The 19,679-nt window shown below is 38.2% G+C and overlaps 1 protein-coding gene across 1 annotated transcript; it reads right to left on the bottom strand.

Moving 5' to 3' along the window:
• Positions 1 to 741: 741 nt before the first annotated feature.
• Positions 742 to 2,593, bottom strand: LOC149160712 (uncharacterized). Its single transcript, XM_089436777.1, has one exon. It carries the CDS (start codon positions 2,532 to 2,534, stop codon positions 1,107 to 1,109), a length of 1,428 nt encoding a protein of 475 aa, XP_089292903.1. The 5' UTR covers positions 2,535 to 2,593; the 3' UTR covers positions 742 to 1,106.
• Between the last annotated feature and the right edge of the window lie 17,086 nt (positions 2,594 to 19,679).

Below are 19,679 nucleotides of genomic sequence, written 5' to 3' on the forward strand. Positions count from 1 at the left end.
GTGTTGAGGGCTTCGTTTGCGATTTCGGCATGTAGTATGATAGTATATTCTATTTGATAATAAGTTGTGAAACTCAATTGATTTACTATAAGCAAATTTTAGAGTGATAAGCATATACCCAAGTTCGTTTCTAACTTATTCTTGTTTCATCAAGAATCCAGACTAGCATTTTAACGCTATAATTCCCAAGGGGGACAGCTTGAGAGCTCCTTCCAAGTCTTCTGAAATTTTAGCTCTTCTCATTGAAAATTGTTTTGTTGCAGAACAAGTAATCATTTGTACGAGGGTCATCACAGACCCAGCTGATGATAATTGGACTTGGTTACACTAAACCAATTTTCCGGAAAGGAAACTACTTGGTACGTCCTTCACATCAATTAGTTGTATTAGGACAACAACCATAACTATACAAGCTTAGAAATTTGTACTTACTAGTTCCTATGCTAATGCACTAAAGATCAACACAAACAACTAGAGGTCACAACCTTCTGACATGCATTAGAAATCATTATTTCATCGAAAATGCATATAAAAAGAAGAAACTTTGAATCTTTATTTCATGAGTGCTGGAAAGAATCATCCTTTATTTAAGAAAAACCACTCTTAGTCCTACATCTCATATGTCATGCAAAGAATTATAGAAAATAGGCATAACGGGGAGATCTTGATACAGATTTACTGAATTATGCTGATAAAGCTTTACTGGATTATAACCACAACAGTAACGTCTCAAATAAAGCATTTGAAAAGAAAGTAAATTTTATATTTTCTTGTTCAACCTTCAAACATATGCATCTGCATGCTCAGATTTTCTGCATGATTTGAATAATGGATCGATTTTTACCTATGAACATTCATGCACTACAGCTGAAATCGAGGAACTATCTTTTTTGAAGTTCCTATGAAATTTACCATCAGGCCAAAAGCCATCATGACTCCCGCATTCGATGTGCAGCGAATGCTACAAAATTATCTTACTGAGAAATGCCTTTGGTGCATACCTGAAAGGATGTGACATTCCTACAGTAAACTCGGCTGAATCTATTGGTATAGCAATGATGGATATCCATATTAAATGGAAAATCAACACTGGTACTAAATTGTTTTCAAATTGGTTTTGGCTCATTGTTCTCATGTAAAATCTGTGTGTACAATTTGTCATCTAGAAGTTCCAAACCCTTAGCTTTCATCTCTGTGAAAAGATGGCGTGCTTCTTCCTCTAGGCCTACTTTGTGACAAATCCTGATCAAATACTCATAGTTTACTGAATCCAAATTGGGATCCGTTCCACTCTGTTGAATCAGGAATGAATATGCTTCCTCAAAATCTCTGTCTAAGAGGATTCCCTTAAGGAGATGAGCATAAGTACCATACAGAGGCTTAATCCCTTCTTCTTTCATTTTATCCAAGAACTGAAGTGCGCCTCCAAGCTTCCTTGTCTTGCAAGCATAATTAATCATTATATCATATGTAAATGCATCCGGTTGGTAGCCACTATCAACCATGCTCTCAAGTACTTCGGCTGCTTCTACGAATCGTTTTATATAACAAAGCTTACTAAAAGCGAGGTTATAGGTCATTGAATCAGGAGGACAGCCTGTCATCTTCATCATCTCAAACAGAACCTGTACCTTATCCAATTGGCCATTCAGACAGAAAACTGTTATAAGCGGACTAAAAGCGACCGCTCTCAGACCAGAATTAGCACTTACCATTCTTTCCAATACGAATAAAGCTGCATTGGCATGATTCTCTTCACAGAGAGCCGCAATAAGCATTTCATAAGCGTATCTTCTGGCAGAAAACTCCAGCTTATCAATCATTTCAATTACTTTACTAAGCATATCCCAATCATCATGCCACGCAGTGGCAAAGGAAAATGTTCTTACAGAATAATTGCGACGAGCAGGTAACATCTCTGCCAAAATCTTCTGTAGGGTTTCAAAGTCCTTGGAGCGACCGATAAGATTGGTCAACTTGTTATAGGTTGAAGTGTTATGCGTGAACCCTCGTTGTAGTTTCGCCCATTTGAAAAACCTCAGGGCCAATCTTGGGGAACTTGTTCTATTCAATACCATCTTTACCAGTACTTGATTAATCCGAATGCCCAAATTAGTTAAAGTTTCTTCCATATCTTCGTCGCCCTTCCTTAAGACTTCGCATATTTCTCTTGCGGCTTCCTCCAGCTCCCCTTTCTCTTTTCCTTGGGTTTTCTCAGCTTTGTTAAATTCATGCAAGGCCTCTTCCTCTTCTTCGCTGTTTTCGTCCTCGTTCGAGGTTGCCTGAGTTTTATCAGGGGTTTGAACCATGGCTAATGCCTTCGTTGAGTAAAATTTCTGTGACAGAATGAGTTCATGAAAACGAAGAAAGCTCTTACCCTTTTTGAAAGCTGTTGAAGCTATATTTCTGTGCCATTGCGATGTTGCAGAGCTCCAACGTTGGTGTCTCAGCTGGGCTGTTGTAAACCCTCCCCTGGTAGAAGCCTGAGTTGTTGCACAACACAAATAACCCACGACCGGCATTGCACGATCCATCGAGCATCCCTACCCGCATTGTAGAAGCCATGAGCTGAATGATACATTTTATATTATCGAAAAAGGCGTACCCTTGATAATGATAGGCTCAGTGTCGTGTTGTTATCGGTATTATCAATTTTGAACCTTTAAAAAATATTCATTGTGAACATTTCATCATTAACATTGTGAAGAGGTCATTATAAACGTTGGTAATCACTGATTATTTAAATATTTATGGCAAGAGGCATTATAATCTGAGTTATTTACGGAGGACAAACAGAGCAATGGTAGTGTATACATGTTTACATATTCAAATATAGTCACATATACTTATATATATATATATATATAAAAGTGCTTTGCAATTTAGTATAGTAGTGATGTTATAATATATTATGTAAAGTGTTATGTGATCTGATGTTAGTTTGGTTATGTATTTTGTCATTTTTAATATTTATTTATTTTTACCCGTTTGTTTGGGGTAAACATGAGTTGAGGGTCAATATGATAAGACTTAATCTCTAAAATGATCTTAAGGAAATGGAGTCGACAAATTAACACCTTACCGACTTCCCTCAGGTGCTACAGGACCTCCAAGAGCAACCCAACCCCTCTAGGTGTCCAACCCCTGAGATGACTCTCTTTTCACTGACCTAGAGCCCCAGTGGATCCTTGCCAAGGCATGCAAGTGATTGTAGCCCTCCAATCGCACTAATAAGCCTGCCTACATGCCACTGTGGACTTTTCTAGACAGTTCTATGCTAGCGACCCCGAATTCTGAACCACTTTTTTAGTGTTGGGACTCAAGCCTCTACCCAGAACTCAATCAAACTTCTAGAGATGAAATGACATAGAAATAAAGCTTATGAACCAAAACCTGAACCAGGACTTGACCTGACCTCTTCCAACAGGCACTGACATTATGTTAAACACATGGTGAACATGCAACCTATAGGTCATGAATTCAAATTTGAACATAATGATTTGAAAACTTATTTGAGGATAAACGAGAAGGAACAATGCCTTCTCAAAATAGTTTTCATAACAACAATTAGGTCTTTCATTCATTATCTAGACATTCATTAATAGAAATGTGTTAAGAGTTGTACTTAGATATGTCAATTAATTATGCTTATAACCAATGTATAACCAAATAAATAACAATGAGAGAATAGTCATTAAAGCCACATAATAATAAGTACATTTACTCACCGAAAGTAAGAGGAACTTAGCTCTTATTAACCATATACAAAAGCCAACCAAGTCAGGAACTTACCATAAATTGGGTTGAACCAAATCTTTCTTTTAGCCAATCACCTTCATGTCATATTCCAAGCATGAATATGGGATCTCATGGGATAAACCATCCATAAACAACCAAGGGAATCTAGAGATTAAACCACCTCTACCCTTACCATATTGTGATCTCTCCTAAACCGGTCCTGAGATCACAAAACCAAACTGTCTTGGATGTCTTAGAATTCCTTCACCATCTCTTGAGGAATTTTCTTGTGTCCACCCACCTATTGAGGGCTTCTTGCAGAAAACCATCACCACCTCCTTGGGATTTTTCTTGGGACCACCTCACCCGGATACAAAACCTTCCGGCAATCCATAGCTCAACCAAAAAAGAATCCCATCTCACCATGGCTATCAGGAAATGGTAAGGCAAGGCTGAAACCACTATCGAAAACCCAGCAAAATCCATGCCACCGACAGCAAGAAACCAAAATACACACATGCATATGTCATGCATGCCAGAACCAACTACAAAACCATACATGTAATTTGTTACCTGCAAGTATTCTTGCCGACGCTGCTTGGTCCTTGCTTTCTTTTGCCTTCCTTGTCCTCCCTTTGCTTTCCTTGTCTCTCCTTTGCTTGCTTGATCTCCTTCTCTTCTTGGTGCTCTTCTCCTCGCCAAGACTAACTCTAAAACTAAAAAATAAATAAATAAATAAATAATAATAATAATAAAATAAAAAAATAAAAAATAAAAAAAAAATAAAAAATCAATTGATGCTCTGATGTCTTTTTATTATTGATGCCTCTAAATTCTTCAATTTTCCTTTGTTTTCCTTCAATTTCCTCACATGCAACCTGTGACCTTTCACCTCTCTTTTCTCTTAATTTCCTCTATTTTCATAAATAATATGTCAATTAATGCCTCTTTGCCTATTCAAAGCCTTTGCCATTGTCTTTGCCAATTTCCCCTTAGCTATAAACACAACAAGTGATGCCCACTAGGATATTTTTTCCAACATTTAGCTTGAAATAAGTGTCCCTTGACCTTGGTCTTATTTTACCTTTATTAACTTTTATTACATGACTTTTAACTTGGGGTTGTTATAGAACCCTCCCCCTTAGGGTAACACTGTCCTCGGTGTTCTACGACACAACAACCAGCGAAACCATTGAAAGTCAAAACATACTACCCATGGAGCTTTATAACTCGGCTCATTGCAGTATTTACAATGAGCAACCTGCTCAAAAGAAAAACCATCATGACAAACATGACAACATAACAACCATATCGCTTATTGGATCTTTATAACACAGCTCATTGTGGTATTTACAATAACAACCATATGTGAATATGCACATATACCAAAACTACTTTACCTCAGTGGACAAACAATGAAGAATACATAGCTTGCATCTGATCAGTCATCTCCCTTGTAGCTTCATCGGGCCCAAAGTGCTTCCACTGCACTTTAACTTGCTCGATTGTTCTGTTCTGGGGCATGAGTTGTTTTCGCTGCAATATGCACTAAGGTTCCAGCTAGAATTTTCCTTCTAGTTCCACCTGTAATACAAACCAATCAATAACATGATCAACATCCTTTACATATATTTTAAGCAATGAAACATGGGAAACATCATGGACTTTCACTGTCAGAGGCAAAAACAAGCAAAAACACAATGATTTTATTATGTGACAATGAGAATTAAAACTCTGTTTTCAATTCAGTTATAAAGAATCCTTCTTATTTCGATGTGAGGTTGATTGTTCAATTGGATTTGGTGGCCATCTACTTGTGGAGGGCCCCCTCAAGAAATAAGGTTCTTTTATGTTTTTAAGTGAATTTCCTTACATCATTTCGTAAGTTTATTTTCCAAATGCATCCTGTAGAATTTCCTTATCATTGTCCTTCGTTGATTTTTGAGTTAAATAACAGCGATGTGATTGTCTTGTTAACTAATTTATTTTATTGATTCAGGAGATCGCGAATTGAGTTTAATGAGTAATGATAACAACAGTGAGAGTTTAGATTTAGATTAAAATTATAATTCTTAAAAACAAAGGATTTGATTACAGGATTTATTTCAAGCAAGAGTGATTTATGATTTTGAGCAAGTGAGAATATATTTTCAATTCATTTTGGATTTTCATGCAAGAGTGTGTTAGTATGATAGATGATTTGATTCCTTTAGAGAATTGAGTTTCTTTCAAAGCATAATTCAGACATATAGCAGAGAGAGTGTGTGTGTTTTTCTGAGTTAAATTTCATTTTACAAGTGTGAGATTGATTTATAATTATGAGATTTTCATAAGTTGTGTGGATTTCATAATTAGATATAACTTTTATAAGAGTGAAATTAATTTTCATAAGTGTGGGATTGATTTACTTTTATGCAGAGTTGTGAAAGTTTCTTTTGAAGCAGTTGATAAAAGAGTGTGATCATTTTATTTTCTAGGAGAAACTGTTATACTCGTATACTTGTGCATTCCAATAACTTAATTTAGAATCTATATTTCGATAACTCAGTTTAATTTAAAGGTGTGAATAATCAAGGACTTCTAGCACATACATTACACTTACACTTCATCATCTTATTATCTCTAGTCAGTAATTTATGCAAGTAATGTAAAGTTAATTAAATTACCAAACATTTTGGCATCATTGTTGGGGAGGTGTAAATATGAGTCTTTTCTTTTTTATAAAAAAGAAAAAAAGAAAAAAAAGATATGCATAGGGAGAGAGGTTCTAGAGGCAGATTTGTAGGTAGAGGTAAAAGTTTAATTTCAACAACATCACTTACCCCAGCGCAACCTTGTAGTGCCACACCACCCACTCAAACTCATATTCCATCATTTGCAGGAAAACATAAACTTCCTGAGGTACTTAGATCCGAAATCCAACCTAGAGATTCACCAACCTCATCAACCAAAGCAATACTAGAAGAAGAAGATCCTACATCTCCAACACAAGGAGTATTTTTCCTACCTTCAACTGGAGAAAGACTTTTAGGACAAGAGCTAGAGATCCCTAGTGAAGAAGAGGAGGAAGAAACTTATTTTAACTTACAATTGATAGAAGAACCAGAACTAGAAGAGCTAGAAGAAGAACCAGAGAACCTAATTTAGAACCTTATATTAGTTCTAAAGAATCTGAAATGGCTGGAGAAGGGGAAGGGGAGGTACATAATGTTAATGGTGAACAACCTAAGATTGGAGGAGTGATCAGGTGCTCAAAAATCAAAGTGTCAGAATCTTGATAAACTTAACTTCAGATTGAAGAGCTCGTCATTCTGATTTCAATGGTGCAAACATCACTCGAATCTCAGCTTGTATGAAGAAGATAAAGCAAGTCAAAGTTCATGTTTGACTTGGACATATGGCAGGAAAAGATGATGTGGCAAGGCCCTTCAGCAAATGTGGAGGCGCAAAGTGGTAGGCTACCATTGGCCCCCGCATATCGCAAATCACATGTCGCAGGCGATTCAAAGTTAAAAATCGGCCCCAGAACATCCAAGGTGCGATGTGATAAGGCAGGCGGGAAGGCATGAAAGAATCGACCCCGAGCAGGGAAGGGTTGTGATGCGATGGATCGCAGATTGCAATCGCACTTTGCAAAAGACAAGTGGAAAGGGATTAAGGGATCGGCCCCGGAGTTGCGATGCGATGGATCATAGGTCACAATTTCACTTTGTAGAAAAATAGAAGTCTCGCATATATGGACCATCAATACTCTACTAAATTGTGATTTGTGAAAGGATTCTAGACTCAATATGTTTATCGGTTGCGGTTAATACTTCCGTCAGGTTTGCCACATCGCAATCGCACATCGCCTGTCGTTTTCACAGACTATAAAGCTTGTTGTTTTCTTCACTGAATGTGATTTGTGATAAACACCCGACCGACAGATTATGGCCTGCCGTGTGGCGAAATTTTCGCCTAGTTAGCGTGTTTTTGGGGCTAATTTGTAGGATCATGCTGAAAATGGGGCAATTTGTGGAGAGAATATTGGGAGAACTAGGAGAATTCATAACTTCTTCAGTTTTCCACCAAATTGGATGCAAAAAGAGGCTAGATAGCCATTTTTGGACATTCTGGACTGATTTGAGTAGGTTTCAGAAGCATTTGAGCATTGTAAACACATATTTTTACACTTTTGAGCATAATAGAGAGGCCCAAGCCATTGGAAGTTGGACCAAGGAGACATAGCCTAGGAGGGGTGAACTCCTTTATCATGTGCTTGTTGTAATGTGTTTTTGATTATATTCTGTACATGTTTATGTTGTTGTTCAATTTCTTATTTATGTTAAATTACTCATAAAATTAACATAAAAACTCTTCATTTCACTTGCAAAAATTTATGAATCCTTAAGCACAATGAAAACATTTTGTTTTTATCTGAGGAGGATCTTAGCTCAAAAATCTAATATTCTAAATCAAATCAAGGAGGGAGAAGAGGAAATAGAGGTGGAGGAAGAGGGAGAGGTGGAGGAAGATGGAGATCCATAACCCTTTGGATTTCCTATCCTCGATGAAGACACAACAACTACAATGAAAAACATCTCACCCTCTATCCTTCCAATTTTTCATGGATTAAAAAGTGAGGATCCTGAAACATTTCTCTTTGAGTTTGAATTCTTGTGTAGATCTTATGATTATTTGCTTGACCCTCAAAAGTTGAAATTGTTTCCAACAACTCTTAAGGATTAAACAAAGTCTTTTGGTAGAAATCACATGAGAGAATTTTTTGGCCAACGCGTTTCGAACCAACAAGTGTGATTCATTATCAGGACCAAGTGAAGAGGCATACCATGGCAAAGGCTTAAATAGAGAGTAATGTACAGACACAATTTCAAGTAACGGCTATATTTGAACAATAATGTTTAAATTATAATATTAATTTATTAATATATTAAAAACAAATATTATTAAGTAATGGCTATATTAAACGACTAGTTTTTGAAAAAAATATTTAAATAAGGATATTATTTCATTAATTTATTAAAAATATTAATAGGTAACAACGATATTAAAATACTAGTTTTTGAAATATAATATTTAAATCAATTTATTAAAACCGAATATTACTAATTCTTGAAAAATAATATTTAAATACTGACATTAGTTTATTATTTTATTAAAATATTAATATGTAACAGCTATATTAAACGGCTAGTTTTTGAAAAACAATATTTAAATTAATTTATTAAAACCAAACATTACTAGTTTTTGAAAAATAATATTTAAATTGTGATATTAGTTTATTAATTTATTAAAAACAAATATTAATAAGTAACTGCTATATTAAACAACTAGTTTTTGAGAAATAATATTTAAAATAAATAAATAAATAATCAAAGTCGAACTTTAAAGGAGGGGAGTCAAAAATTATAAAAATGAGTGAAGATCCTAATTGAGACAAGATCATTTGATAAATGAATTAACTAATGGAAATAAATAAAAAATAAATAAATAAATAAAAACAGAAACATATATATATCCAAAAATAAATAAAAAGAATCAATAAATAAAATGGGGTCAACAATAAAATATGGGGCTCGGGCCCATTAAACAAATAACAAAAATACTAAAAGGAGTTAAGAATGAATAGGATGATAAAATACATAAAAAAACACGAAGGATCGAAAAAATAAACTCTAATGAAGAATAAATCAACAACAAATACTATAAAAATGATCCCAGTACCTACATAGATAAACAAACAAACAAAATAAATCCCAAAAAGAAGCCTAAAAAAATAGGAGGACAAGACAGGGATCCAACTTCTACTAATATTCCAACCATCATCTCTATTCAAATTATTGGATCCTTTTTCAATATCTAGGGCCTCCCTCAATTTACGATGATAGACAAGACTAACCTTAGCAATGACTTGGGCCTCCTTAATGCAAATGTGATGCTTAGGTTTATCTGCATGCTCCGCCAAAGCAGAGCAGGTCCTGTCATGCTTGATGTCAACAGTATGCTCACGAATCCTTTGATTAATCAAGCGACCAATCCCAACAATGTAGGGAGTCTCACAAGAGCATGGGATAACTTAAACACCCTTCATATTTTTGGGGTCCACTACGTCTTTTACAGATCTAAGGGAGCTCCGGATGGTATTTAAAGGCCGAAAGGTTGAAGCCACATTATGCTTCCTTAGGATCCTTGCAATCTTGTCAGTGCTCCCTTGGATAAAAGGAAGATGAACACTAGAAAATCGATCCTTGGTATCTTTCTTAGCACTAGGACCTTTTTCAGCTATGAGGAAAGTCTTAGTACATTGGTGTCTACTATACCCATTATTAAAGAAAACACTTAGGAGATGTGCTTTCTCTTCCTTGAGATGGTTCTCATCAGAAACTCTTAAAGCTATAGTCACTAAGGTGTTGAGAACACCAAGCTTTTGAGTTGGGAAATGATGAGAATTAGCATGAAGATATTGTTCCGTATGAGTTTTCTTACAATATACCTGATGAGAGAAAGAGCCATCGTCATTCCTTGAGAGGAGGACGTCAAGGAAGGGAAGACTACCATTACATTCAAATTCCATGGTTCATGGGCTTATGAGCAGACTCTATAAGAACATACGAAGAAATGAAAATTACGTTCTTAGATAAATATAAGGATTATTGTATGCCCCATAATCTTAAGGATGAAGTCTTTAAAATGATGCAGAAAGAATATGAAAATCTTGAAGATTTCATTGAAAGATTTTCTTATAATGTTAAAAGGGCTAAAATGCATGAACTAGATGAAGAAACTTTGAAAACTCTCTTATTAAAATCCATCAAAGATGAGTGGATTGATCTCCTCAATTTGATGGGTAAGGGAGATATTTATCAGTTATCATTTGGAGACATTTGTGAGTTGTGCATACACATTTCAAGAGGTAAGGCAAGAACTGGGAAAAATACAAGAGATCCTCTCATGTCTAGAATTAATAAATCTGCAGTTGGGACTGTAAGTAGGTCTAAGTTAAGTAATTTGTTTGACAACTTTAAAACATGCATTTTGGGAAGTCTTAGTGAACAAATAGATACCCTTAAAGTGAAAAACAATAAAAATGCTAAAAATGTTGCATTATCAATCTTTTGTCCCAAATGTAGAAAGAAACATGCTCTGAAAGAATGCCCTCTTGATCTAAAAAGTGTAGAAACATGTGTTATATGGGCAGAAAATCATGATACAAAATAATTTCCTTCAATACTAGGTCTTAAAGTAGTTCATCAAGAGGACATGATATCAAATCAGATAGATCCCCTATGTTTTATTGCTAAGAGACCATGGAAAAATTCACAACCAAATATGACTCAGGGATTTAACACTCAAGCATTCACACAACCATCACAAAAAAATTGGACTACACCCATGCCTTGATAATCTTGGCCTCAACCTTGGGCACAAGGATGGAAAAATCCTTATGGAAAATATCCTCAATATCAACAACCTTATCATGTTTTTCCACCACAATATTTTCCTCAACACGCTCAACCAACTCAACCTCATAATTGAAATCCACAACTTTCATTACCATTTCCACAAAGACCAAATCAATTGCATGCTCAATCACTTCCAAATCTGCATAATAATAAAAATTCACAACTTGTTTACAATATGGAAGAAAAAAATTTCCAAACTTACATGATAATTCCACTAGATCTAAACAATGTCCAACTTAGATCTGGTAGAGTATTGGAAAAGAAGTCATCGATAGTTATTATTTAGGAATCTAAAAAAGAGGAGCCTCTCAATGAAAAATAAAAACTTCAAAAACAAGTCACCCCTACACATTCTGATGACATTCCAACTCCTATTATGGAACAACCTTCAGTATCTATTTCAAAACCACCTTTTCCTGAAAGATTAAAAATAGATGAAGGGGTAAAAAAATACATTTTATTGCCTGATTATGATATGTTAGATGAGTTGAAGAATGTTTGTATAAAAATTCCTTTGCTACAAGCCATTAAGGAAATACCAATTTTTGCAAAGACAATTAGGGAGTTGAGTATTAAAAGACCAGGAAGAAAGAGAAAAGAAATCAAAAGAATTCAGTTAGTTGGAAAAATTGCAGATATCATGATGGGAAAAACAACAATTCAGAAATACCTTGATCCAAGAAGTCCCATTGTGAAAGCATGTATCAATTATAGGAATTTACAGGGTAAGTTCCTCAGACAGAACACCAAAGGACACCGCTCACAAACAGATCACAGATCAATACACCAGTATTTTGATGTGGTTAAAACCCTCAAAGAGGGAAACAGTCCACGGCCTGAGCCAACACAACCAATTCAGGCAATTTATTAATAAAAGAATGAAAATTTACATATGCTTCTATCATAGATGGATTACCCTACAAATGACCCTCCATGCTCTTTAAATAGAGATCATGGACCAATCGGGTGTTAATCCACGGATCAAGTGTCGGTAATACCAAGGAGAGAATGAACTGTCGGATCACTACATATCGTGACTGTCAGATTGTAAGTTACAAAATGTACATAGTAAAGAAACACACTTTACCTAACTCTATACTAGACCAAGTTGTACTTAACTATTTCCTATGTGTCGGAATATCCTAACATCCCCCCTTAAGAACAACTTGGGATAAGATTAAAGGATTTACAAATATGACACAATAGGAGAAGGAAGGAGGCACTAGAGCCTATCCCCCCTTAGTGACAACTTCCTGAACTCCAACCATAAATCGAAGTTTAGTGAACTTCGCCTCTGTGAGAGCCTTTGTAAAGATGTCTGCAACTTGATCATCTGTTGAACAATATTGCACTTCAAGAACATGGTCGTGAATGAGCTTTCTGATGAAGTGCATGTGCAGTTCAATGTGTTTGCTGTGCTGATGTTGGACTGGATCTTTGCATAGCTGAATGGCACTTTGATTATCACACTAAAGTGTAGTTGGATGCTGCTGCTGAAAGCCAAACTCTGACAGGATCTGGCGAAGCCACAAGGCTTCCTTACTAGCTTCTACGACACCACGATACTCTGCTTCTGCTGAAGAAAGAGAAATGGCACCTTGTTTCTTGCAAGCCCATGTAATAGGTCCTGAACCAAGAGTGAACACATAACCTGCAGTAGACTTCCGATCATCAGGGTCACCAGCCCAATAGAAATCAGTGAAACCAACCAATAGAGGAGATGCTTCGGCATTGTAATGAATCCCAAACTAAACTGTACCTTGAACATAACGAAGTATTCTTTTAGCTGCTTTCCAATGACTTTCACGTGGGTTTTGCATAAATCGAGCAACAAGGCCAACAGCAAAGGAAAGGTCAGGACGAGTATGGGTTAGATACAAAAGTTTTCCTACAAGTTGACGGTATAAGGTAGCATCAACTTCAGGAGAAGTACAAGTGACTGAAAGTTTGACTCCAGACTGAAAGGGAGAAGGGGCTGGCTTACAGTCTTCCATGTGAAAATGGCGTAGAATATCACAGGCATACTTTGTTGTTGGGAAAAGTATCCAATACGGGATGACCCTATCCCACTCTAAGGGTGATAGTACCTCAGCAACAACTGAATACAAAGCTATTCAAGATTACTTCTTTATGAGATGTAAGAGAGAGGAGGAAGAGATCCACTAACCGTTATCTTTCGCTAATGATTGATCCAATCTTCCCTCTTTGCTGCTTGCTCCCAGCTCCTTGCTCTTTCACTGGCCCAGCTACACAAAGATCCTGCAAAAGCACAAGAAAGGGAAACTACAAGAAGCATACATCCATAACTGATTCAAGGATTAGAATAAATCAAATATACAAGCATCAATTCGCCATAGAGACACGTGCATATAGAAGAACCTCAAATGCTTTATTAATGGAAGAAGTAAAGTTCTGAGAGTGTTACAACCATAAGAGGCCCAATCCAGCAACACCTCCCAGCGGAAAGAAATCTCCTCTTCACCTCCTTCAAAGCAATCACCCAATAGTTCTATGCACAAACCAACAGCACTTCCTTACATTCACAAAATTCCAGCCTCCCTAGACCTCATGAGAGAGCTCTATATATAGGAGATTTGGAGAAAGGATGAGTCAGCTTGAGACTGACATGAAGCTGACTAGTGTCCTCTCCCACTTTAGTTAATCTTCAGTTCTTGAGTCCACTTGGAGATTCTTGCTTCCACTTGGAGATCAAGACCCTCTTACTCATCATAAGGCGAATTCCTTGACCCAAGTGTCAGTTTGGAAGCTTCCTGGGCAATTGACACCTTGCAGAATGACTGTGCCACTTGGCCAATCTCGCCCAGCGCAGGTAGCCTTCATTAGATTTGACATTCAGCGCAGGTACAGAGTGGAGCAGTTGACATTCAGCGCAGATGCTCAGTGGAGCAGCTGACATGATCCAGAAATAGCTTGTTTTTGAGTGTTTTCAGGTGGAGAACTGATTTTCAGTGCTGTGGTTTGCTGACCTTGTTCCTCTAAGGGTAAGAACAACATGTTTAGGGACTTTGGATCCCTCAGATTATTGACATTTCATGCTTCATGCTGTTAGGCACAAAAATGTCTATAACAGTTGCCCCCTAAAGTATGAGGTCGTTTATCGGGTGAAATGCTTTATCAGGAGGATCCGAAGTTCATTCAATCGCTGAGAGGTGCCCTGTAACAAAATACAATACAATACATTATTTTTCATTCTGCTTTCATGATCTAGCTGAGGCGGGCATTCCCATGCTCAGCTTTATAAATTCATTTTGGTACATAGAACAGACGATCGTCTGATGGTAGACTGATAATTCTCTGCTGAAATTATCATCCTTTGAGTAGGATGATCATCTGCTGCAATGATGTACATAACAAATGTCTTTATATCCTAAATATATATATCGCAGCCCGGAGGATGAAACTAGATCCGGGGTCTTCAAACTCGTTCGATCTTCACTCTAAGTACAAGTCGATCCATGTGAGAATTGCGCTGAAGTCGAACATGGAAAGACATCGCTTGATTACCGGTCAATAATGTAAACCGTTAACAAGCGCGAGAGGAATCACCAATAATGATAATGACCCTCAAGGTACTGCAGTACAATTCACGTGGTGTGAATAAAGGACTTGGCGTCGAACACCACGCAAAATCTTCTGGTCGAAGGTCATTGATGTATACCTGTCGCCGGAAGTGAGAAACTTGCCATTGAGGCATGCAAGCTTCAAAGTACTGGGGGGTTGTTCCTAGATCAACTTCTCAGATAATGAGCTGAAGTCGACAAGAAGCGATCCGTCAAAGGAGGGCCTTAATGAATCCCACATCAGTGACACGGAACGGAGTTAATGATTTTAGTGGAGGTGAAAACAATCTGTGAAATATGATTCAGGGTGGCGATCATGGGTGGATGAAGGATAATGTATGGCAGTGGATGGGACACGGTTGACTCTTTCTGAACAACATCTCTTGAACATATAACGACACTGATGTGATGGATTGGTAGCATTACCCCAAATGTGGATGGTTTGGCGAGGACCATGGTGATGAGACCGGTGAATGAAACAACCCAACCCGATGTGATACGGAGGACAAAGTGTCATGTTCAAGAGCGACTTGCTACCATTAAAGCTTTGAGGTTCTCCCAATTTTTCCCCAGTCATTTCTGACCAGTACCTCTTTATTTTTGTCAAGCTTGAGGAGGATAACATATGCTTGTTCTATAACCTGCCCTTCGGGCAAGCCCATCGCTATGTTTTAACGAGCCTAGCGATAGGGAAACTCGTTCTCGTCTAAAGACAAGTTTGTCGCTATTTAATCATTTTAACGAGTCTAACGACAAAGAAAACTCGGTCCTTTTCATTTTTAGAGAGTCTGAAAAGGTACAGAAAGCTAACTCCAAAATTCCTTTTTCGTCATCTAATCCCTTAAGTCCGAAAAAGTATAAAACAATACAGAAGGGATGAGTTTTCGATTACTTTAACGAGCCGAATAAAACAAGCGCTCGACCTTTTTGTGCAATAATCCCTCAGGTCCAAAAAGATTAAAATCTAGAGGAGGGATAGCTCTTCCGGTCCTTTTAACGAGCTGGAAGGCCAAAACTCGGCAAACTTTTCATATTTTACGAGTCAGATGAAAAGAGCTCAAAGAAGACTCGTCTTTTGAGGAACGAGTGATAAACAGGGATAGCAACTGATTCCAGGTACAGGTTGGAATTTTCCAATCACGGCAGTGTCACAAGGATGGCTAGGTGAAATCACTCTTCGCAGCTGTTCCTCAAAATGGGTAAACAATCATATGGAGGTGAACGATCGGCCAAATGACGGTGGAGGTGGCGGGTGCAAACACGACCAAGGCTTTCTATGGCTGATAAAATTACGATCACAAAGGTTATTTACCGGGATAGGTTCTTTTTTTAGATAAAAATGAGCTTAAACTCTGGAGGAAACATTGCTCACTGCTTTTATTTATTTTTTAACGAGCATGAAGACCGCGTTAAAACTGCTCGGATCTTGCGTTTATTTTTTAACGAGCATGAACTTTATGCTAAAACTGCTCGATATACCAGTCATAAGATAAGAAATGTCTCCTGCAAGATTCCAATTTTTATAGAGCTTGCACCTCACATAAGCTATGCTCTTTGGCAAATTTTGACCTTTGCCCCACATCCTTTCTTTATGTAAGTTAGGAAACGATCAATGACCGCTCTTTGCTTACACTCCAAAAGGTTTGCATGCCCCCAGGTATAAGGTACAATTTCAAGGCTGCCCCTACTTATCCTTCAAAACATTTGTTTTGATGGGTGAGGCTTGCCTCTTTCAGGTTATCCAAAAAATGGTTTTATTTGCTGCCGCAAATGAAACTCTTTTTCTGGCGATGTCTATCATTAGGTTACTCAACGATGGTTACTATTTGTTGCAGCAAAGGAATCTCTTTCTTTGGAGGCTGCCCCTACTTATCCTCTAAAACATTAGTTTTAATGGGTGAGGCTTGCCTTTTACCCAAAGATGGTTACAATTTGCTGCCGCAAAAGAATCTCTTTCTTTGGTAGCCTACCTGTTTAGACAAAGGTGAATGACTAAAATCATCAAACACATAACTTTGACAAAAGAATCCTGTTCCAGAACAACCCCTCTTCCTTCTTTCGGACGGGGTACGGACTAGTCATATTCTTCCGCGGAAATTCTACTTTATACCCAAGGTTTCCTCTGCCCGAAGCAGACCAGGATGCATGCCCCCTGGGTTCCAGTCCCATCTTTCCGAATCACTCGCATTCATCGGGAAGGAGGACTGGGGGTGGAGACATTTCTCGGGTGAAAAGACCATTGAGGGTTGGTATTTGACTATTTGCGATGCGTGATCCCGGAAATGAAAGTTGGTCTACGAGCTTGACCATTCTTCCTTCGTGTGGAAAACACATTACTCTAAAGAGTGAGGAGACTATAGCTCCCATGCAATATATATAGTCTCGTCCAAGGAGTAGGTTATAATCCAAGGGTCCTTGAACAACCATCACGTTCATTTGAACGGTCTTCCCTTTCAATGTAACAGGCACATTGGGGAGGATCCCTAACGGTCGACTGGTTCCTTTATCAAAACCCGAGAGATTTCTTATCTCAGGCAAAAGCTCCGGGGAACCCAGTGCTTTCCAAGCAATAGAGGAAAGGATACTCACAGACGCCCCTTCATCAATGATAGTTCCAGCCATTACCATTCTGTAGATTTGGACTATGATTCTGAATGGTATACTGGCTGGTAACCGGGGTCTGCCTAATTGGTTCCAATCAAAGGACACAACCAGGTTGCTTGGTGGTGGGACCGAATACACGGCCGGATACGATCCTGACGATGTTCCTTCCTGCGATAAAGGAATGGGCACATTGCCCTGATGCTCATCAGAATCTGTGTTGATGAAAAGAATCTGGATGGTGTCATCCTTTTTCTCTTCAGTGAGGGTGTCACTTGAAGATGAATCTTCAGTGACGGTGTCATTTGAGGATGAAACCTCTGAAGGAAGAACCGGGTCAACTGCCGTATCGACCTTTAGACTTTCGTCTGGTCTGGATTCAGTAGGTTCATTTTCAATGACTGACGCTTCAGCTGACCACTTGAGCGGGCCAGCTGTATTTTCAACCAACGAAGGACTTGGCACGAGTTTTTTGTATCCAGGAGGAAGTATTACCGGTGAAACCGGGCGATCTTCCAAAACTCTCTTCGCTTCGTCTAAGAAGGGACAACGGTGGATGGCGTGACCACCTTCACACAGTTTGCAGGGGGATCTTGCTCCCCCTCTTCGTCTCGAACCCTCACTTTCGCTGGTTGACGGTAAGCAATCAACATGGCTATCAGAGGTTGATGCTCCCGAATTGTGCAAACGAGGTGACCAGTCCCTTAGTATCCGGGGAATACAGGGACAATCTCTATGGAAGTGGTCTCCTCTACATATGACACATGGCGATTTAGGCCCGGTCTGTGCTGTGTGTGGGTTTTTGTCAAATGTCTTTTGCTTGCCCCTAGTCGCCTTAGGCTCCTTCTTCTTCTTCTCTTTCTTCTTCTTTTCCTTCTTCTCCATGGGAGCTTGGCTTTTGCCAGCCCCACTTTGTGAAGATGGAGGATTAGAGGAAGAGTTATAAGAAGTAGAAGGCTGGTGGGCAGCTCCAGACTGATCTAACTGTTGACTCGACTGTTCAGGAACCATGGTGGTCTGAACTACATTAGTTGAGAAAAGCCAAACAGGCAGGCCAATTGTCAGTCCTGGAAGCGACAATGTGGCCATGTGGGGCGCACTGACTTCTCCCCAAGAGGAGAATGGACTAGGATTTCCATCATGTGGAGTTCCTTGGTTGGGGCGTTCCATGTTCTCAACTTAAGATCAACGCGGGAATAGGAGGTGATTATGTTCCGTTTAAAATAAATTTTATAACGACGCTTAGACACAACTTGCTTTTTCACTTTTTAAGAGTCGAGAAAAAGCTAAAGATGACTCTAGTCTCCTTCGATGTATTAACGAGCCCGAAGTGACAAATGCTCGGTTGGACTTTTTCAGTTATAGAGTTTGAAAAAGGCCAAAAGAAACTGCTCTGGAGTTCTAGGCAGAGGGTGTGCCAAACTTTTCGCAAAACCACAGAATACGTTTTACGGTACGAGTGGTCGATCTTCGTGAATGCTGTGTTCACTGCATTGCGATCAGTAGGGCAGCCGACACGGTTTCCTATTGGATAAAGGCTTTATTCCTATAGGGGTCTCCCAATATATACGCGATGGTACGTGGGAGCGCAAGTCCGTATTGATACTTATCGCTTCACCGTGGAGGAATCACCCAACCACTCAACGCTAAGATATCACGTTTAACGACGCCGGAACACGTCTCTAGCTTAGACCTCTAGATGTTTGCGTTATGTTTCAATGTGTTGTTATGTAAATTCAATTTATTTTAAGGTTGATCTTGTTTAGTAGTTTGCCTTTATGGATCACCACGAGATGTATAGTAACACTCCTAAATGCAGTCTAAGATGATAAGCAAACTTTTCAATCTTTCAACTTTGAAAACCTTAACTACTGAGGGAAATGAAAGATAACACCTTTTCACACAGATCATAGAGCACACACTAATGCACTTTTTCCTAAATCGACATGCAAGCTGTCATAATGCACATGCACAATGCAAGTATTTCTTTTCTCTTTCTTAATGTTGGTGAAATGCAAAAAGAAAGCTATTGTATAATTTTGAATTCAATTTCAAGTGAAAGCAAACAAGCTTGTCCAAAATCAAAAGACACCTTAAGATTTACTTGTTTCGACACTAGAAATATATAAACTCAAACCAAATGACGAAAGCAAAAGCTCAATCAGCTATGAACAACAAATAAACTAACTCTTAAGATCAAAACGACACTTTATCACAGGTCTAGATCTAAGAGGTCACAGCAAGACTAGTTCACTTTCGTTATGGGAAACTGTAAATGCATAAGAAATACACAAAG

This window comes from Pinus tabuliformis, chromosome 5_2 (assembly GCF_031772625.1).
Source record: "Pinus tabuliformis cultivar Carrire ecotype Pingquan chromosome 5_2, CPIR1, whole genome shotgun sequence".
NCBI lineage: Eukaryota > Viridiplantae > Streptophyta > Pinopsida > Pinales > Pinaceae > Pinus > Pinus tabuliformis.